The sequence below is a fragment of the Raphanus sativus genome, chromosome 3, assembly GCF_000801105.2.
Source record: "Raphanus sativus cultivar WK10039 chromosome 3, ASM80110v3, whole genome shotgun sequence".
Lineage (NCBI taxonomy): Eukaryota > Viridiplantae > Streptophyta > Magnoliopsida > Brassicales > Brassicaceae > Raphanus > Raphanus sativus.
This window is the reverse complement of record NC_079513.1, coordinates 15,956,023-15,974,463: the sequence shown is the minus strand read 5'-3', so window position 1 is coordinate 15,974,463 and position 18,441 is coordinate 15,956,023. Positions and strand designations below refer to the sequence as shown.

The 18,441-nt window shown below is 31.3% G+C and overlaps 3 protein-coding genes across 5 annotated transcripts; 2 read left to right on the top strand and 1 right to left on the bottom strand.

Annotated features, from left to right (window-relative positions):
- Positions 1 to 500: 500 nt before the first annotated feature.
- LOC108846384 (protease inhibitor HPI) lies at positions 501 to 1,581 on the bottom strand. Its single transcript, XM_018619615.2, has 2 exons — positions 1,459 to 1,581; positions 501 to 988 (listed from the first exon to the last, which is right to left on the bottom strand). Exons 1-2 carry the CDS (start codon positions 1,475 to 1,477, stop codon positions 795 to 797), a joined length of 213 nt encoding a protein of 70 aa, XP_018475117.1. The 5' UTR covers positions 1,478 to 1,581; the 3' UTR covers positions 501 to 794.
- A 7,798-nt stretch (positions 1,582 to 9,379) lies between these two features.
- LOC130509511 (basic leucine zipper 25-like) lies at positions 9,380 to 13,795 on the top strand. Of its 2 annotated transcripts, none has more exons than XM_057005638.1 (7): positions 9,380 to 9,813; positions 9,908 to 9,980; positions 12,633 to 12,819; positions 12,933 to 13,008; positions 13,094 to 13,219; positions 13,300 to 13,590; positions 13,686 to 13,795. In XM_057005638.1, exons 1-6 carry the CDS (start codon positions 9,424 to 9,426, stop codon positions 13,561 to 13,563), a joined length of 1,116 nt encoding a protein of 371 aa, XP_056861618.1. In that variant the 5' UTR covers positions 9,380 to 9,423; the 3' UTR covers positions 13,564 to 13,590; positions 13,686 to 13,795. The 2 variants fall into 2 exon arrangements, with proteins under 2 accessions (XP_056861618.1, XP_056861619.1); XM_057005639.1 differs by having other exon boundaries at positions 9,380 to 9,815; positions 9,913 to 9,980.
- A 1,978-nt stretch (positions 13,796 to 15,773) lies between these two features.
- Positions 15,774 to 18,299, top strand: LOC108845965 (nuclear transcription factor Y subunit B-1). Of its 2 annotated transcripts, none has more exons than XM_057004654.1 (6): positions 15,774 to 16,067; positions 16,474 to 16,603; positions 16,725 to 16,730; positions 16,815 to 16,928; positions 16,992 to 17,056; positions 18,019 to 18,299. In XM_057004654.1, the coding sequence occupies exons 1-4, from the start codon at positions 15,874 to 15,876 to the stop codon at positions 16,902 to 16,904; spliced, it is 420 nt and encodes a 139-aa protein (XP_056860634.1). In that variant the 5' UTR covers positions 15,774 to 15,873; the 3' UTR covers positions 16,905 to 16,928; positions 16,992 to 17,056; positions 18,019 to 18,299. The 2 variants fall into 2 exon arrangements, with proteins under 2 accessions (XP_056860634.1, XP_056860633.1); XM_057004653.1 differs by having other exon boundaries at positions 15,775 to 16,067; positions 16,815 to 16,895.
- Positions 18,300 to 18,441: the final 142 nt, after the last annotated feature.

The window sequence follows — 18,441 nt, the reverse complement described above, 5'->3', positions numbered from 1 at the left end:
AATTGTTTTTGCATAATTATAGTTTTAAAAATCTGTTTTTATCATTTTCTTACTATTTTACATTAACCATTTATATATTTAAAAAGAGCCTCACAAGAGTGGAGCTCCATTCAAATGTTTCGCAGGTATAGGGTCAAGTCCGGCTCTGAATTTATCTTTCTATTTTTTTGGTAATCATGTTAAATATCTTTCTAGTGTTTTAATACAATACAGAGGAAAATGTGGAAAGAAGAGAGACAAATCATGATTACTAGCTACTCCCTCTATTTTTTAAAGATGTATGTTTTGGTGTTTTCACACATATTAAGAAAACACATTAACTATACATCATTTTTAGAAATTATCAAATTCCAATGCATTTTAACCAATAGTCTTTCAATAAATTCAATCAATTTTATTGAAATTTGCAATTTTTATATAGGAAACATAAAAAATACATCTTTGTGAAATAATTTATTTTTCTAAAACATCTATCTTTAAAAAACAGAGGGAGTAATTAATTTTGAATATCATTGATGATCCCATATCTTAAGAACTAATAGGATGTTAAATTTATTCAAATCGCAACCATTGCGTTATATAAACACTTATTTATAGCTGATGTCAAAAAAAAAACACACTTATTTATAGCTTTATACATCCCAAACCGTTCGGGTAACCAAAAACGAAATTATTCACGCAAAAGATATCCTATAACCTACATCATGACCAACTATGAACCATGCATTATATAAAGTTTTATTTTATTCATATTATACAGATATGGTAACCGCGTACGTGTTCTGTATGCAGGTCTAGCCGGCGGTAGGGACTTTGACGACGATACGGTTTCTATCAACCCTAACCCTGACCCGGTCGCACCTGAAGTCTGCAGTCACTGGAGTTCCATCCAAAATTACGATTGCATCCACTCTCCTGTTCTCTCTTTCTATCACTGACGCTGCATAATCTCCATTTGTTCCCATAAGCTCTGGCCACGAGTTCTTCCCTGCATACACTCAAAGCAACCACATCGGACCGATTTGTAATTGACACTATGTAACTTAGACTTAGAGATTAGTAAGCCCATTACTTGATTATGCCGGTCTGACATTTAAAAAAAAAACATTAGTGTCCTTACGATGCTTGAAAGTTTGTGCCTTAAGTTTGTGCCTTTATTTTTATACAAATATTTATAATGTTTAACATACAACTAAAATTATTGCATAAAATCATGATAATCTAAACGATCGGTGGTTCCTTTTCCTATGCTCCTGACTGGGAAATTCCATGGAACTTCATGCGTATATCATTTATACTGTTTACTTAATTTGAGAATGACAGTATAATTATGTTGAACCACAATAGATCTAAATGCTTGAAGCCATATCTACCATATAAAGAACATTAGTTTAGAGGGTTTTTATCTTATTGGCCAACAGTTTATTAGCTTAGAGATTATGTGAGAAGAAAATTTACCAGGACACTCGGACGACATTTTTCTTCCTCTGTTATCTGTGTAGTGTTGTGATGTATTTGCTATGCTCGTCTTAAGGGATTTGAGTTCAATTTATAGAGAGGATACGTCTATGTCGGTGTCGGTGTCGGTGCTAGTCGGTGAGGGCTAGCAAATTCAAAGTCAAATTACGACTAACCGGTTTTAACATCCAACGTTTTGACATTTATAAACCGATGGATTAAGCTTTGACAAGTTATATATATCGTTTTGGTAAAGCTTTGAAAGTTTTTTTTTTTTTTTGGTAAACTTAAAAGTTATAACCAGTATTCAAATTTTGAGTAAGATAGACCACTAGTTAGTAGAATTTCTATCATATATTGGATGGACTTACCGTCACGGTTCCTGATGCTTACCAGGAATGATGTTCTTACAAGTAACTCTCTTCTAAGTATATACATATCGTGATCAAGATAATTTGAAAATAAGAACGTGCCTTTCTCGTATATCTGGCGATAAAAACTTGTTACGGAAACATCACCACACGTCTTGACCATGCATAGATAACGTACATATAATTATATAAACAACTGCTGATGAAAGGAACATTCGCTTCTTATATTCCTCAAGATGTATTATGTGAAACGACACAACGCATGCATATCACATACGTTATATACAGGCATGTCTTAGATTAGTTATGGGCCATGTTATCGCATTTGCACCTTGAGCACTTCCTAGGAGCATCTCTAATGATAGTTCTCTATATTTCATTCTGTAATAGAATAATTCTATTATAAAATAATACTATTGGAGCAAAAATTATTAGAATTACTCAGTAAATTATAGAGAAAAAAATAGAATGTCATTGGACATGGTATAAGTCTATAAGAAGTAACACTGGTTACATATCAACTGTCCATATAAAACTAAGCATATTTTATATAACTTATTATAGACTAGATCTAGATTCTTTGAACCAATTATTAGCTTGAAACAGTACTGGTCTTGGAAATATAAAGGCTGCAAGCAAATAAGAAATTAAAGCCCATTTATCAAATGTTAATTTCAAAACAAAACTTTTAAATTAAACTAGATCATGACCCGCGCGCATGCGCGGATTTATCTTTTGATTCACATATTTTATATACATGTTGTATATTATTTAAGATTTATAATATAAAAAAGTTAGAATGATCTGGAACCAAAAAAAATCGACCCGGACAAAAAAATCAAATACCTACTTAGATCCAAATGTTGAGAACTCGAAAAACTCATACCTGAAATGAACAGATTTATACCCGACCCGGTGAGCTAAATTTCAAACATAATATCTTTTGTTATATTTTTAATTTATTTTTTTTGGTTTGGTGAGATTTACTAGTTATTCGAAAAAAATTTGGCTAACTTAATGGTATATATTTGTAGGTTTCTTTTTTTCTGAACAGAAAAAATAAAAGATTTGGGTCTTGATTAAATTTATCTTATATAACAAATTGCTGCTATAAATAATTTTTATAAAAAATAATTTTGTAACAGTAATATCATTTTTGTTATAAATTAGTATATCATGGTTTATAGGTTCAAAGTATAGAATTTGTCGTCTTCATAGTATTGCTAATATTAATAGATGCAAGTTAATGAATACATATAATATATTGTATTATTATTAATCTGTTGTATAGTATTATATGTTAGTAGATGTATTATTAATAATATATCTTATAGTATAATATGCTAGTGGATGTATCTAGTTTATAGTAAAATATATGCAATATAAGGAAACATGCGTAGTTGATATAATAATAAGGTAAGAAGTGAAAAACTATGGTAATGGTTGATATTAATTATTTATAAAAAAGGCATGTCTAAAAATAAGTAGATTAATATAGCATTAATTACATAAGATCAACTTTAAAATCCACCTAGAAGAAGTTGTAATGTTTCTGTTTTAATAAGATAGATGGGGCAAGGGGAAGCGAACTTTTCACCTAGTTTACATAAGACAGCTAAATTAAACACTAGACTACTTGAAACTTTGGAAAATTAGTGACCGGTTTAATACTTAAATAAATTAGGGCTGGAAGCCTAAACTTTTTGTTTCCCCTTGGGGCTGGCTTGAAGTTACAACAATGAATATGACGCGAAGAGAAATAAAAGTATGAAAAAAAAACTAAATGCCGTAATAATATCAATAGACGATAACGTTTAGGGACAAACATATATGTAAGAACGTTTTGTTTCTGTTCTGACGATGATGTTTGCTATGCTTTTTCCCATAACATGAGTCCAGTATATATATAATACAATATGATAAACGTTGTTTACTTTTTTTTTTATCAAAAACGTTGTTTATTTATGAATAAGAGCAAGATTATCGCTGTCCTTAATATGTATTTTAGCTCAGTTATAATTAAAAGAAAAAGAAAAATACCTTTTAATTTGAAGGACGTTCTTTAATTAAAGAACAATAGAAATGTCCTTATGGGATATGTGTCAAACCACAATGTATCATCTTTATCTCTCTCTCTTCTTGTTCTCCAACGAATCGCTCTCTTCTTCTCCGGCGACTGAGATTTGGTACTTCCTTCCGAAGCGCGGATAGAGATAGTAGCTATCGATTATTCTTCAAGGTATATCGAGTAACATCTTTTATTTTTTTTTTCCTTGAAATCGATTCGATTAAGATCTACGAACGATCGAACACTTATTTGTTGCTTAATATCAAGGTAGTCTGATTCAATGGATTTATGATTCAATTTCTTGATTTAATATCATGCCCAAACTCTTCTCTGTTGCAGTGGGCATGGATCCTGATGCAGCAGATAGTTCTTCCGATGAAGATAGTTCCTCTGAGTTTGTGGCACTGATCTTTGATTTCATGTATTGTTATTTTGATAAATTTTTTCCCATTTTTTACGTTTTTTTATTTCTTTCTTTGGTTGTTTCAGGGACACACATGTAGATGACCCGGTACGTGAGGCTATATCAACGATCAATGATGGAAACGGTGTTGACATTGATGGCATTTACGAGTTTGTCAAGGTTCAATATTGACCATCATCTCTCTAATCATCTGGTGTTTTTGATCTGAGTTGATGATGAGAGTGAGAGACGCTAGTTGCCACTTTGATCATTCAAAAGAGTTGTTCTTTGTGGTTGATAAAATTGCAGGGTAGGCATAGTCTAATGCCAAATTACAGGGAATTGTTGGAAACCGAGCTGATCCTGCAAATACTGCTTCAGAAAACACAAATGAGACGACAAAGGCCGAGTCACAAGAACCTGTTGCAGTGGCTCATCCTGCAAATATTGCTTCAAATCTCCTTAGTAGTTCCTCCTCTGGGTGTGTAATCTTTATATGTTAATCATTTTTGTTTCCATAACTGGGACCTCGTCCATCATGAATCTCACTATCATCATTCTGCACCTTAGTCAAAAAAAAGAGAGTTAGTTGGATCAGTTTCTGAGTCCATATATAGTCTTTATTTCTTTGTGGTTGATTGTCCTTAGTCTTTATAAGTCCTACCAATAATCAATCTTTTGGAGGTTTGTCCTTAACTTTGTTTTTTAACATAAAAATTAATTAAATAACTTGAGGATTCAAAACTAAGGACAATCAATAATGATGCTCTGAGGTGTACCATGTTTTCCTTGTTGGAGAGCACGTGCATGATCAAATAACAGCTTAATGAATATAATATTAACCTAGGAACAAAAGTGAGAGAAGAGAGTAAAATAATTTTATCATGTGGAGAAGTGAACAGTATGTGACGACATTCGGAGATAGATACAGACCTAGTGGACAGAGATAATCATTTTGGTTCTAGAAGAAGTGTTTTAATGACTCGACTAAAGGGGTTTACTGGAAGATAAATTTGTGTAGAGTTTGTAAATTTTAAAATATGATAAATTTTAAAATTTATGTGGATAAAGAAAATATATACACATTGATTTACAAAATTGATCATAACTTTTCTAGATTTTTATTTCATGAATTTATGTTATTTATTTTCTATCATTCATTTTGTAAATTAAATATATAAATGAGAAATTTAAAATATGTTGTTTATGAATTTAACAATAAAAAATACTTAAAACTGAAAATAATATTTTTAACAATACTTTCAAAAACAATTTCTAATAACTTTTTTTCTAAATTTCTAAAATGTTCAAAAATAAAATTTGAAAAAAATATAAAAAGTTCAAATTCAAAATGTATAGTTCAAAAATATATAATTTTGGATTATTTTTTTGTAGACTTTTCTATCACATAAATTTTATAAATCTCATGGATACACATGATATTTTGAGTGTTATGTCTTATAATAAAATGAAGAGAATTCGTCTCCGAATAACACTAGATTTAGTTAGACTTAGAAAATCAATAATAACTAGTGTATCTCTTTCCTAGTTTTCTCAAGATTTTAATGGATTTTAAAATTTCTCAAACCATTAACAAAGAATTTTACCAAAATTGCTAAAATTAATGAACCAATAACAATGAAATTTCAAAATTTTCAAAGTTGATTAAAATTTATTTGCCATAAGTCCTTCTAAAAGGAAAAAAGAGGTGGTGACCATTTACAAGAATCAAAAAGACCAAAGGGAAGAAAGCACTATAAGAGAATCTTCATTTGTAAAGTTTAGGAAAATTTCTAAACATTTAAGAAAAATGAAAAAAAAATAATTTAAGAGAGAGAATGGCCAAAAGTTCTAGTTTATGAGGTTTTAAGAAATTGCAAATATACTCCAAAGACATGTGTCAATCATCGGAGAGAAGTTGGCATTTTTATTAATTTAGAAAAACTAAAACATAATCAAATAATTAAAAAACTAATATTTTTTCTTTTAGAAATTCTCATGGTTTAAAAAAGCTGCTCTAATTCACTGAAATGAACGGTTCTTCCTTTGACTATTAAAAAGAGGAGCAAAAAACAAACTCTCCTCATAAACTATAATGTTAATGAGGTTTAGAAAAACTGCCAATGTACCGCAAGGACATGTGTCAATCATCAGAGAGAAAATTAGCATTTTTGTTGATTCAGAAAAACTAAAACATAATCAAAAAATTAAAATGCTAATTTTTTTTTTAGAAATTCTCATGGTTTCAAACCAATAGAGCTGTTCTAAGCAGTAGCGGAGTCAGAAATATTTTCTATTGGAGTTAAAAAAAATAATGAAGATACATTTTTATTTTTAGTAAGGTCAATATAATTTTCTTAAGCAAAAATAAATATTTTAAAAAATTTTCTTAAGTAAAAACAAATAATTTTTAAAAAATATTTTATAAACCTTACCATTTGCCTCCACCAATGGTTCTAAGTCATTGAAACGATGAATTCCTCTTTTGACTATTAAAAAGGAGAAAAAAAAGTCCCCCCTCCCTCTCTCCTTTTACAATATGAAGAAAGAAATAAGGATTGAAAAGTGGGTTCTACTGGGTTCTAAAACGGATAAAAAAGTGGAGAATGCTCCTGATAAATCATATTTAATGTCAGGGCCGTCTCAAACTTGATACGGACCCTGTTCAAAAAAGAAAATAAGACCCTATTTACTAATCCAAAATAATTTTGATTTTTACAAAATATTAGTATAATATAAAATAAATACATCAATTTAATTATTTTATATCTAAATAATACAATTTTCTATTTTTTAATGTAAAGTCAATGATCAAATAATTGAACTTGATTATTTGACATTTTTCAATGTAAAATCATCGATCAAATCATCGAATTTGATCATTTTCTATTTTTTCAGTTTTTAAACATTTATTGTATCTATAATAAAAAATCATAAAATCTATAAATATACTAGAGTAACAAAATATGGATAGTAAGCTATATACTTTTGAGTGGACAAGTTACTCTTTTTTTCTCGTCAACAAAAATTGTAGGTTAGTTTTTTTTCTTTGTGTTTGCTATTTCTAATTAAAAATAGTGAAAAATATATTTTGTTATCCGTATATAATCACTAATTGATAATTGTTTCTTAAACATAATTAATTAGAATATTAACTTTCTATATTACCATTGAATATTCACACACATATTAACAACCATTTCTTACTTTACAAAATGTATAATTGATATAAATACTAATTACTTCCAAATTCATTGCATTTTCAGTTGGTTATATAAAAAATAAAAAATTGTAATTTACATTTATTGGTTATAAATACAGAAACTAAATTCAAATATAGTTATTCTGATTTTTTTTTATAAAATATGATTTTAAATTTATAACTATTACTAAAACAAATAAAAATTATGGACCCTCTAAAATTATGGACCCTATTCGACCGCTCTACTTGCACGTGCTAAAAGACGGCCCTGTTTAATGTCGTCTTCCTTCCACCGCTGCCTTCTGCGTCAGTACTGTATACAATGACAACTTACACATATAAGTATCCAATCGTGAGATTGCCTTGTAGTGTATTGCAATTCTAGTAACACTTTGTTATAGGATTCGAAGCTGTGGTATTGTTCGCTCCTAATCCCATGTCCTTTGATCTACTCATACGATTTATTCTTGTTCATGACTCAAGAATTTTTCATCTAGTTCACGGCTGCACCACTACATCTGGGATGGATTCATGATCCACAACATCCACTATGAAGTATCGGAAAATACTTCCGATGTAGTTTACAAAACCATTCATTCTCTCTGTTAGGTTAAACAATCCTAAAGAATACAAAAAGGAATACAAAAAGAAGTATATGGTTAAGAGTTAAACCTAGAATAACGTATCTATATTTATCTCTTACAAAACACCATGGGAGCATGACTTGGGACTTCAGTCGTCCAAAGATTTGATTTGGAGGTTCCTATGATTTCTTTTTTTTTTGTATTGTCAGCACTAGACATAATGAATTTTTTCGATTAAACCCATAAATTATCCGCTCGTGACTTGTACATGTCGACCAAACTTCACATACATGTTGAACGTCCGATGCTCTGACCTGAAATATGCAAGAACGAGATCATCCGAGGAACGCTTTCCCGGATGGATGTTGGATGCTGGATAATATTTCCACGTAAGACTTTTGATGGACAGTAACACTTCACAGGATCGCGTAGGACCCACCCGCTGTCATGTTTTCATATTCTACAAAACTAAGGGCTGACTGGTTTTTCCGCTACCACCCGCAAATGCAGTTTTTGCGGTTCATAGCGGTTGTTGGCGTTTCGAAACAATCACAGAAAACGCTACAAATCGCTTCAAATCGCTCCGAACCTCTTAAAATCAAAAGCTGGTTCCAGCTAGCGTTTGCGGTTGCGGGAGGGTAAAATTTTTTTAAAGAAAACAGAATAAATAAAAATATACTAAAAATATCCAATTAAAATTTTAAATTAAAATAATAGAAATTGTAAAATGTATACATATTATATTTCAATTTATATTATAAAAATTTAAAACCAAAATATTTTCTATAAACTTTTAAAATTTAATAATATGATTTTATAAATATAAATTTTATATTTATCATATTATTATAATTTTTAATATTTTATAATTATATAAAATGTAAATATTGTTAAATTATTATTTAACAAATGTTTCGTTCGGTAGTTTATCAGTCATAAGAGTCCCGCAAACGCAACAATTTCTAACCTTTGTACCAGTCGTACAAATCTCTAGAAAACGCTTAAAACTGTAACCACCCGCACCCGTAAACTTCTGCAACTACCAGTCAGGTCCTAAGTCCAATAAAAGAATGCCGCGTGTAACTTTTGATGTTCATGCACGTCCACGCTGTACTCGGATAAGGACATCCAGAGGAGGGAGAAAGAAGGACAGGAAACACTTTACACGCTTCGTGTGGTCCCCACATGATATCTTTCCTCTCTTTCTCTAAAACACATCCAATAAAAGACTACCACGTGTACCCTTTGATCTTATAAGCAGAGAGGATAGAGAAAGCGAGACTGGTAAAAAATCTAAGGAGATTTGTGTTTGGTGAGAGAGAGAGAGAGAGATAGCGATGAAGTCTGGTTTCTCCGCCGATGATTCCACCGATTCTTTCTGCCCACCACCACAACCATCACCACCACCGTCTCCGCCTCAAGCTCAGGGAGAAGGCTTGACCAGAAGTCAGTCGGAGTGGGCCTTCCAGATGCTTCTGGAAGAGATATCAGGGAGTTCCATCTCCTCTACTGACAACGCAACCGGACGCTCTTCTCCGCATGTCCAGTCTGAGTCGTCCGTTTCAAAACCAGAAGAACCTTCTTCTGACGACGTCGTCGAGATACAAAAGCCGCCGCACAATGGGAGTCGGAACCGTACTCCTTCTTCGTCATCTGTTGACGAGATGGATCCTAAATTCCTCGAGAGCAAGCTTGAACTCGCCTGCGCTGCCGCCGTTGCGCTTCGTGTTCGTCTTTTAATCCTTCTCTTACGTTTTTGTACAGAACCAAAAAAAAAAAAAAACTCTTTTGATACGGTTTTGGTTGTTTGGTTTTATGCAGATGGTGGGTACTGTGACGCCGGAATATTCGAGTGCATTGAAGCAGGTTTCTCCGGTTGGATCTCAAACTCAAGGTTCGTTCCCCTCTTTCTATTAACTCTCCTTGTTGCCTTCCTCTGTTTATTTGAGTATATGCGATAGTGACTCATTGATATAACCATTTTAAAAAAGAGAGAGTTACATGGACAGACACATTGTGTTTTTGTTTCACGCCAAAAGACACATTGTCTCATTGACACACTTTATTGTAACAGCTGTATTTTTTATCCCCAAACTACCCTAAATTTGTGTAACGATGAGATTGACTGAAATTGTAGGATTGATTTCTTTCATAACTAGTTAGGTTCTCTGGTTGTAATTAATGCTAAAGGTGTAAGTACAATCGGTGGTAAATGAGATAGGAAGAGAAGCTACACTTGTGGTCTGATCTAACCTAACGGTCAGGATTCAAAGTTTTAAAAAAACAAATATCTAACATACTTTATCAATCATTATTGTAAATTATAATATGCAAAAAAGTATTTATGCATAAAATAAAATAAAACTTTTTTTCTTGTACATTTTGATATCCATAATGTATATATTTCTTGTAAAAATTACAATAATATATATATATATATATATATATATATATATACATATATATTTATGGATGAATGGTAAAATAGTGGATGAGAGATATGTGAATCTGTGGATAAAGTCTCGTGGATAAGGATTCATGGACAAGATTTTCAATCTTGCAAGAGATTTTGCAGACGAAGTCTCATGGACAAGATTGTGGATGGTGGTATATAGCTGAAAAAACTCTGTTTCTGATAATTTTATGTTTTAAATATTTGTTGATGTGAATAACTTGTTTCTTCTCAGCTTCTGTTTCTACTTTCCACAATACATTCATCCATGAAATACCTATATACATATTCAGGAGACACCATCCACGACACTCTAACCACAAAGAACTCATCCACAATAAATATATTTATATACCACCATCCACAAATCATCATCCATGAATCTTATAGATGATAGGAAAGTTTTCAGATATCTTTGAATCAGCACACATTCTCTCATGCATGGTTCATAAGATCACAAAGTCCAAGACATTATGCTTGAGCTTCCATTTGATTGTACAAAAACTTCAAACTCAAACAACCAATTGCATAGCTTCTTTATAAGAATGTTATATCCATAAGTATCTTGTCCATAACTATCTCGTCCACAAGAAATCATACACAAGTATCTTGTCCATAACTATCTCGTCCACAAGAAACACAAAAATCTAATTGCATAGCTTCTTTACAAAAGTGTTATGTCTACAAATATCTTGTCCATAACTATCTCGTCCACAAGAAATTAATACACAACAATCGTGTCCATAACTATCTCATCCACAAGTAAGACACTGTGGTCTTTTTCTGGTCTCTGCAAAATTTTAAACAAAAAGCAAGAGAGTTGAGGTTTGGATAGAGAAGATAAACTAGACTTAGGTAGTTGTTTTGATATCAGAATCTAACCTTCAATGTCATTGGTTGTTTGTGAAACTAAGCGGCAGAAAGAACAGGTGGCGGAATAAACACACAAAAATTGTTTGGAACAAGAAATAGAGAAAGGGAGACATGGATTCAGGAGCAATTCCTCTAATCTCCCTTGTCGAAGTGTCTAGATCGAGAATATATCAAAAGGGAGAAAGGGATTAGGTTTGGTCTCGTTCATGAGATTTACACGATTTAGAGATTTAGAAAAAAGTTTTAGCACATTCTATTTTTTCCAATTTCTGGATCAAAAGAAAGAGAAAAAAAACAGAGAAAGGGATTAAGGTTCTTCGAGAATGAGAGAGACACTTTAGAATTTGGGAATTATAATCTATTGTCATAAAAGAATGTATAGAAAAGAAGTTGGTCTCGTTGGTTTCGAGAAAAAAAAATAATTTAAAAAAGAAAGATAAATATATTATTTGCTAGTTCAGTTTCTAATTGGTTTTCTAGTTAGAGAATGTAGTCAAGCTCACTTACATACTAGTTAAAGGGTTTATTGGTCAATTTAGCATGAAAAAGTGCCTTCATTATCCAATGTGTCTGTTAAGGTAATTGGAAACTTGAATTGTGTCTTTGAGAGTAAAATTCTCTTTAAAAAAGGCTCTGTTTATTTGAGTATGCGATAATGACTCATTGATATAACCATTTTAAAATAGGCTCTGTTTATTTGAGTATGCGATAGTGACTCATTGATATAACCATTTTAAAATAGGCTCTAGCTTTTTCAGCTAAATAGCCACCACCATATCGATTCTCTTCGGTACCCTATGGACTTTAGTGTAGTCTCCTTCAGTACTGTTTTTTTTTTTTTTTTTTGACTAAAAAAAAATGTAGCCCTTTTTTTCACTTTCACATTTTTACATTTTTTTTTCATTGTTACATCTTGTTTCATTGTGCTATGTTGTATGAGTTTGTAGATTCTGCATACTCAATACTATACTCATTCTGCTAGATCCTTTTTTTTTTCAGATAAATAGTCACCATCATATTGATTCTGTTCTGTACCCTATGGACTTCAGTGTAGTCTTCTTCAGTACTGTTTTTTTTTTCTTAAATTCATTTTTACATCTTGTTTCATTGCGCTATCTTCTATGAGTCTGCATACTCAATACTATACTCATTCTGCTAGGTCCTTCTTTTCGTTTTTTTTTTTTCCGTTTTGACATGAAATTGGATTTTTATACATTTTAGGTCCACAAATGTCGCCTGCTGTTTCATCCGTTAGTGATGCTCCCTCATTGGACACCCAGAAACAACAGGATATTCAGTCCAGGCTAGCTACCAGTGTTTCAGATGATTCTGATGACGACGATCCTGATGGAGAGACGGTCACAACAGTAAATGCTGATGATCCTACCGATGTAAAGCGTGCTAGGAGGTATATATATGTCTTGAGCTTCTTTGCTACTATTCACAGTAGGCTTCTATCTTTTGTTTAGTTAGTTGTTAGTGCCGTTTCTGACTTTTAGTTTTGGTAATATTTATTCACAGGATGCTTTCAAACCGAGAATCCGCTAGGCGCTCTAGAAGAAGGAAGCAAGAACATATGAGTGACCTTGCTTCACAGGTCTCCTGCATTACAATAGCTGCTCATTGCATGAGAAGTAGTAATCCAAGGATTTACACAAACGTTTTACCTTATTTTTTTGTAGGTTGGTCAATTACGCGATGAGCATTCAACTTTGCTTAAGCGTCTTGGTGCCATGAATCAGAAGGTTAGCACCGCTGTTGTCGATAACAGAGTCTTAAAAGCTGAACTCGAGACAATGAGAACAAAGGTATAATTTTTTGCTCTTTATCTCCTGCAAGCCTTCAAGTTGTTTTATGATCCTCACTACTTTTTCCAAAACTTGTGTAGGTGAAGATGGCAGAAGACACTGTGAAAAGAATGACAGGAATCAACCCTATGGTCTTGGCAACGCCCTACAGCGTAAGATTCGATAGGACACTGATGGATTCTTCTCAGCCAAACTTGAATCAGCCCGATATGATTCCAAATCAAGGATCAGATAACGAGAGCTTTGCAAGCAACACGGTTGTTACTTTGGAAACCAGTTGCATTGCTTTTGAAACTCTGCCGCATTGGGATCTGGAAGCAGGGGAAAATAAACCGCAAGAGTGAAATGAGCTGGATTTGAGATATAACTAGGTAGTACTAGTGACTGTCTGGTTATAGTTTACTATGTGAGTCCTTGTTCAAGATGGTTTCATGCTTATTGGTTTTTGCAATTTGATGACTTACAGGATGCAACTTGAACAAATGTGGTGGATGGAGCCAAAAAGTGGAGAAAAGGTGTGTTGTTAAATCATTGTTGGACAATTTAATTATTGGAACAAATCGTATGGAACAGGAAAAAAAACTACAAGTGTTTATCAAATGTTGTGTAGCCTTTTACTTTGGGTATGATTATGACAGATCCTGATTTATATGGTACTTCGATTAGAGTTTTATTGCTATCGCTATCGCTATCAGACATCTTAAGTTCTTAACAACTCCATTCTCTTGTTTAGAGGAGTGACTGGGCTATATTCAGTATAGCAATTAGCAAAGTAGCAACTGAAACACATTATGGATCAGTATACTCTACAATGATCCATTCTTAGTGTTAAGTGTTAACTGTCAAGCAAGTGAAGATCAATCTCACAAAAAATGGCTTTCAAATCTCATAAAGAATAAACACAAAATAGGTTAGATTATAGTTACAGAATCTTTGGAGTGGGGTCCTATCCTATTCATGACTCTTACTAATAGAGGATGATTGTCTGCAGTAGTTTTTGGTTTTTGATTTTCTAAAAAACTATTTTTTATCCAATCATGATTTTAGTAAAGTATATTCGCTATTTTTTAGGAAACTAGTTTTTCTTTTATTTACTGTTTTGTGCTTAAAAACCAAAATCCTATTTTGTTTGGTTTTTGCCAACGACAACTAATATTTTTTTTTTGCAAACAAATATTAATTTTTGAAAACATCTGCTATATAAAATCTGCAATTATTCTACAAAAATACTTGAATAAAATAACAAAATTATAATCTTGACAAATTAAAATATTGGAGTTTTTGGGTAGATTGATTTTATAATTATTTAATTAATATTTTATACTATAAAATCTATATAAAGTTGATTAAATTTGTTACTTATATTATTTAAAATCTAGCTATTAGTTTTTATTTTAAAATATTTGAATTACTTAAATTTTAGGTATTTTTGACATATTTTTAAAAAAGTATAATTATTTTAATTTTGTTTAATAAAAGCCAAAATTGAAGTTTCTATAGTTTTTGAAAAAACTTGCGTTTATTTTTGATTCTTTTCTTTTTATTAAAAATTAGTATATTTATGCATAAATATAGGAAAATAAATAAAATAATAACTACTATAAACAAACAAGGTTTAGTAAAAACATTTGTTTAAATTATATTAAGAATATTTTTGACTCTGTCAATATAATTAAAAAAAATATTTAAAATTTAACTCTATGTAAATTTTATATACTTTGTTAATAGTCTGTATGCACTGTTTATTAAAACTTGTGATATTATATGTTGAAATAATTTTAAGTCTAAAAACTTATAAGTAATTTAAAAAAATAACAAACAATTTAAAATAAACATTTAATAAAGTTTTAGAAAAACAAAAGAAATGTAAAAAACAAAATTCAAAAAAGAAATCTAAAATTAAAAACCAAAGTATAAATATTTATCAAATAAGATTTTATTATTACTTTATTTATTTTAGTGATAATAATAATATTTTTACTGTTTTTCAAAGAATATTTTATATTACGCTGAAAAACAAAAGTCTAATATTACCATTCAATTTTTTTGAAAATCTAAAATTTACTGTAAATCAAATGCCAAAAACTAAAATCCAAAAACCATGTAAACAATCATGACATAAAACTTTTTAGAGTGAGTTTTGAAAGAAGGTGTTAGTTGATAAACTCTGTTAGAACTCAAACTCTAACAAGTTTAATATCCAGACTCAAAATTCATACTCAAATTCCATCTAAAAAATATACAGATTCCAATATGTTCTAATTTATAAAAATATATCTGAAGAGTACTAATCCGAATATATAAGATGTTACTAAACATGTAGGTTACTGACTAACCCCATCTACTTGAATAGATAGTAAACTTGAAAATTTAAATACTGAAAATTTGAATTATCCGATGGGAATCTCAACAGATATCCTAAACATGTGGGATATTTAAAAAAACCCACACGTGATCAAATGGTAATTATTATTATTTATTAACAGTTTAATCCTGCTGGTTATTGGCTTAAAAACTAACCTCCCAAGTGAGAATAAAGTTAAAACAAGAGCAGAAGAAGAAGAATCATTTCATGTAAAAACAGCAGCCGCCCAAATCTCTCTGTGCGACACGACTTCTCTAAAGCCCTAACTAACTAATTCCAAGGAAAGGAAATGGCGGATACGCCATCGAGCCCCGGCGGCGGAGAAAGCGGCGGTTCGGTTAGGGAGCAGGACCGGTACCTACCGATAGCTAACATAAGCAGGATCATGAAGAGAGCTTTGCCTCCCAACGGAAAGATCGGTAAAGATGCTAAAGACACTGTCCAAGAATGCGTCTCTGAGTTCATCAGCTTCGTCACCAGCGAGTATTATTATATCTTTCTTCTCTTCAATCTCTCTCTCGAAACACACTAAATGTTCTGTTTTTTCTGTTTGAATTTAGATTTTTAGCTTAGAAAGTCTTTAACTTTATCTGAATTCCGATTCTATTCTTGCTTATATGGAAGTTAGTAGTATGAATCTGTTTTGTTGTTCATTTTAAGACATAAATGTGGTTTTGCATCACGACATGTTATTACAATCTGTGAAAATAATTAAATTTATGTGTTCCTTCTAGATATGCTTTGGCTTTTAGCTCCTTTCTACCATCTGAAGTTTTTAGTTGCAGAAACTTGGCTTCTGGCTTTTTTTTTTATGGTCTTATGTTGATTAACTAGACTGTAAAATCTAATTTTATATCTTTTTTTTTTTTTATATATCTCTGATGCCCAGGGCCAGTGATAGGTGTCAGAAAGAGAAAAGGAAAACTGTGAATGGTGAGGATTTGTTGTGGGCAATGACAACGTTGGGATTTGAAGATTACTTGGAGCCCTTAAAGCTATACCTTGCGAGGTACAGGGAGGTAGGCTTCATATACTCCTTTTCTGCTTTTAAGCTCTCTTGCTAACGCGAGACTGATTCTGTCTTTTCAATTTTCCGTGTGTATGTATTGGTTGCTGAAACAATCCTTTGCTGATTTGCAGTTGGAGGTAAATAAAAGTCTTTTCAACTTTTTCTAATTATTTAACCCCTCCAAGAGAAGCTCCCATTTCACCGTTGGTGTCTTATGACAGGGGGATAATAAGGGCTCTGGAAAGAGCGGGGATAGTAACAATAGAGATGCAGCTGGGGGTGCTTCCGGTGAAGATTTGCCGGTAGTATAGAGAGTCCAATGCTACAACTTTTCTGTATGTTTTTTCTTAATTTTTGTTTGTGTTCTTAGCTCTGACTTGTTCATCTTCATTACACAGAGCTGGTGAGGCGAAAAGTTTCAAGTGAACTCTTTAGAAATAAAGAACAACACCAACATGATCAAGTAATTCCTCTTGTCTATCACACCCGGTTTGTGTATACCTTATGCAGAGCATAGTGTATGCACATCTAGTTTCTATATTCAATCTTTTTACATTAAAAACACTATAAACTTACATCTATCTTATTAAAACAGAAACATTCTGTTGGACCTAACATTTATTTTGTAAGTTTTTAAATTAAATACATCTTTATACTTTATAGTTAAACATACATTAAATCACTAATGTTCCTTTCTTTATACTACTATCTATGTTTCCAAACAATATACTTATTTCTTTATACTACTATCAATGTTTCCAAACAATATACTTATTTTTTTATACTACTATATGTTTCCAATCAATATATTTTTTATAATACTATCAATGTTTCCAAATAATACAATAATTAATCTTAGTTATTTTAATCTATCATTTCTCTTTAAAATTTTGTAGAAAACGTCGTAAATTTCATAAATTTCAAAATAGTGAATTTTAAAATTTCGATTATAAGATTACAAATTATGAAACTATTACAATTTAAAATCCATTAGATTACATATCGGTCATCCATAAGTTCAATCGGTTAGTCTCCGATTTTTAGTGATTTTTTAATATGAATATTTTAAAAACATAAATTGAATTGTCAGATCTCCGGATTAACCGGTATAATCACAATCGGGATGAATTTAAAAATACTAATTTAAATGTAAAATATTTTAAATACACACTCTTTAAAAATTATCAAAATATTTGTTAAATTATTAGTGAAATTTTTCATCGTAAAATATTCCGCGCTTCAAAAGCGCGGGTCAAAATCTAGTTTGTATCTTAAAAGATTAACTTTAGACTAACTTACCAAATGTAAAATCTGCTGATAATGGTTGATGTTTGATTGTTATTATTGTTTTATAAAGTATTAGTTTAGCTGGAAGCGTATCCCACTATGCCTTATCTAACGTGGAGTTCTCTAAAATATGTGCAGGGGATAGCAGAGATCAGTGTTGGTGTCTTTACATCTGAGCTGATGGTCGACTACTTTTTATTTAGAGATTCTATTTCGGGTTTATTGTCAATTTCGGTTATGTGATAATTTGAGAATTTTGGTTATCTGTTTCCGGTTTAGTTCGTTGTAGTTGAAGATATGAGAAGTATTTGAAAGAAGAAAAAGTTTCTCCACAAATCATCTATCATCTCTTTAACTTCGTTTTGTGGATTTCAAAAACTGAAGGTTAACGGACAAGATCTCGTGACCGACTGTTACAACTAGTATTATTTTTTTTTTTGTAACCAGTGTTGTGAAAATTTACTGCGATTCATATACATACACTTTTTGTAACAATTTACTGGAGCAACATTTCTTACATATACAACTGAACGTTGTTTCATCGTAATATAAACTATTCAC

What these genes read in the sequence shown, in the direction of transcription:
- LOC130509511 (XM_057005638.1), top strand. Translation starts at nt 9,424, where the DNA reads ATGAAGTCTGGTTTCTCCGCCGATGATTCCACCGATTCTTTCTGCCCA. An exon ending in CTGCCGCCGTTGCGCTTCGT is followed by an intron (nt 9,814 to 9,907) that starts GTTCGTCTTTTA and finishes GGTTTTATGCAG; the next exon opens with ATGGTGGGTACTGTGACGCC. An exon ending in GATGTAAAGCGTGCTAGGAG is followed by an intron (nt 12,820 to 12,932) that starts GTATATATATGT and finishes ATTTATTCACAG; the next exon opens with GATGCTTTCAAACCGAGAAT.
- LOC108845965 (XM_057004654.1), top strand. Translation starts at nt 15,874, where the DNA reads ATGGCGGATACGCCATCGAGCCCCGGCGGCGGAGAAAGCGGCGGTTCG. An exon ending in ATCAGCTTCGTCACCAGCGA is followed by an intron (nt 16,068 to 16,473) that starts GTATTATTATAT and finishes TCTGATGCCCAG; the next exon opens with GGCCAGTGATAGGTGTCAGA.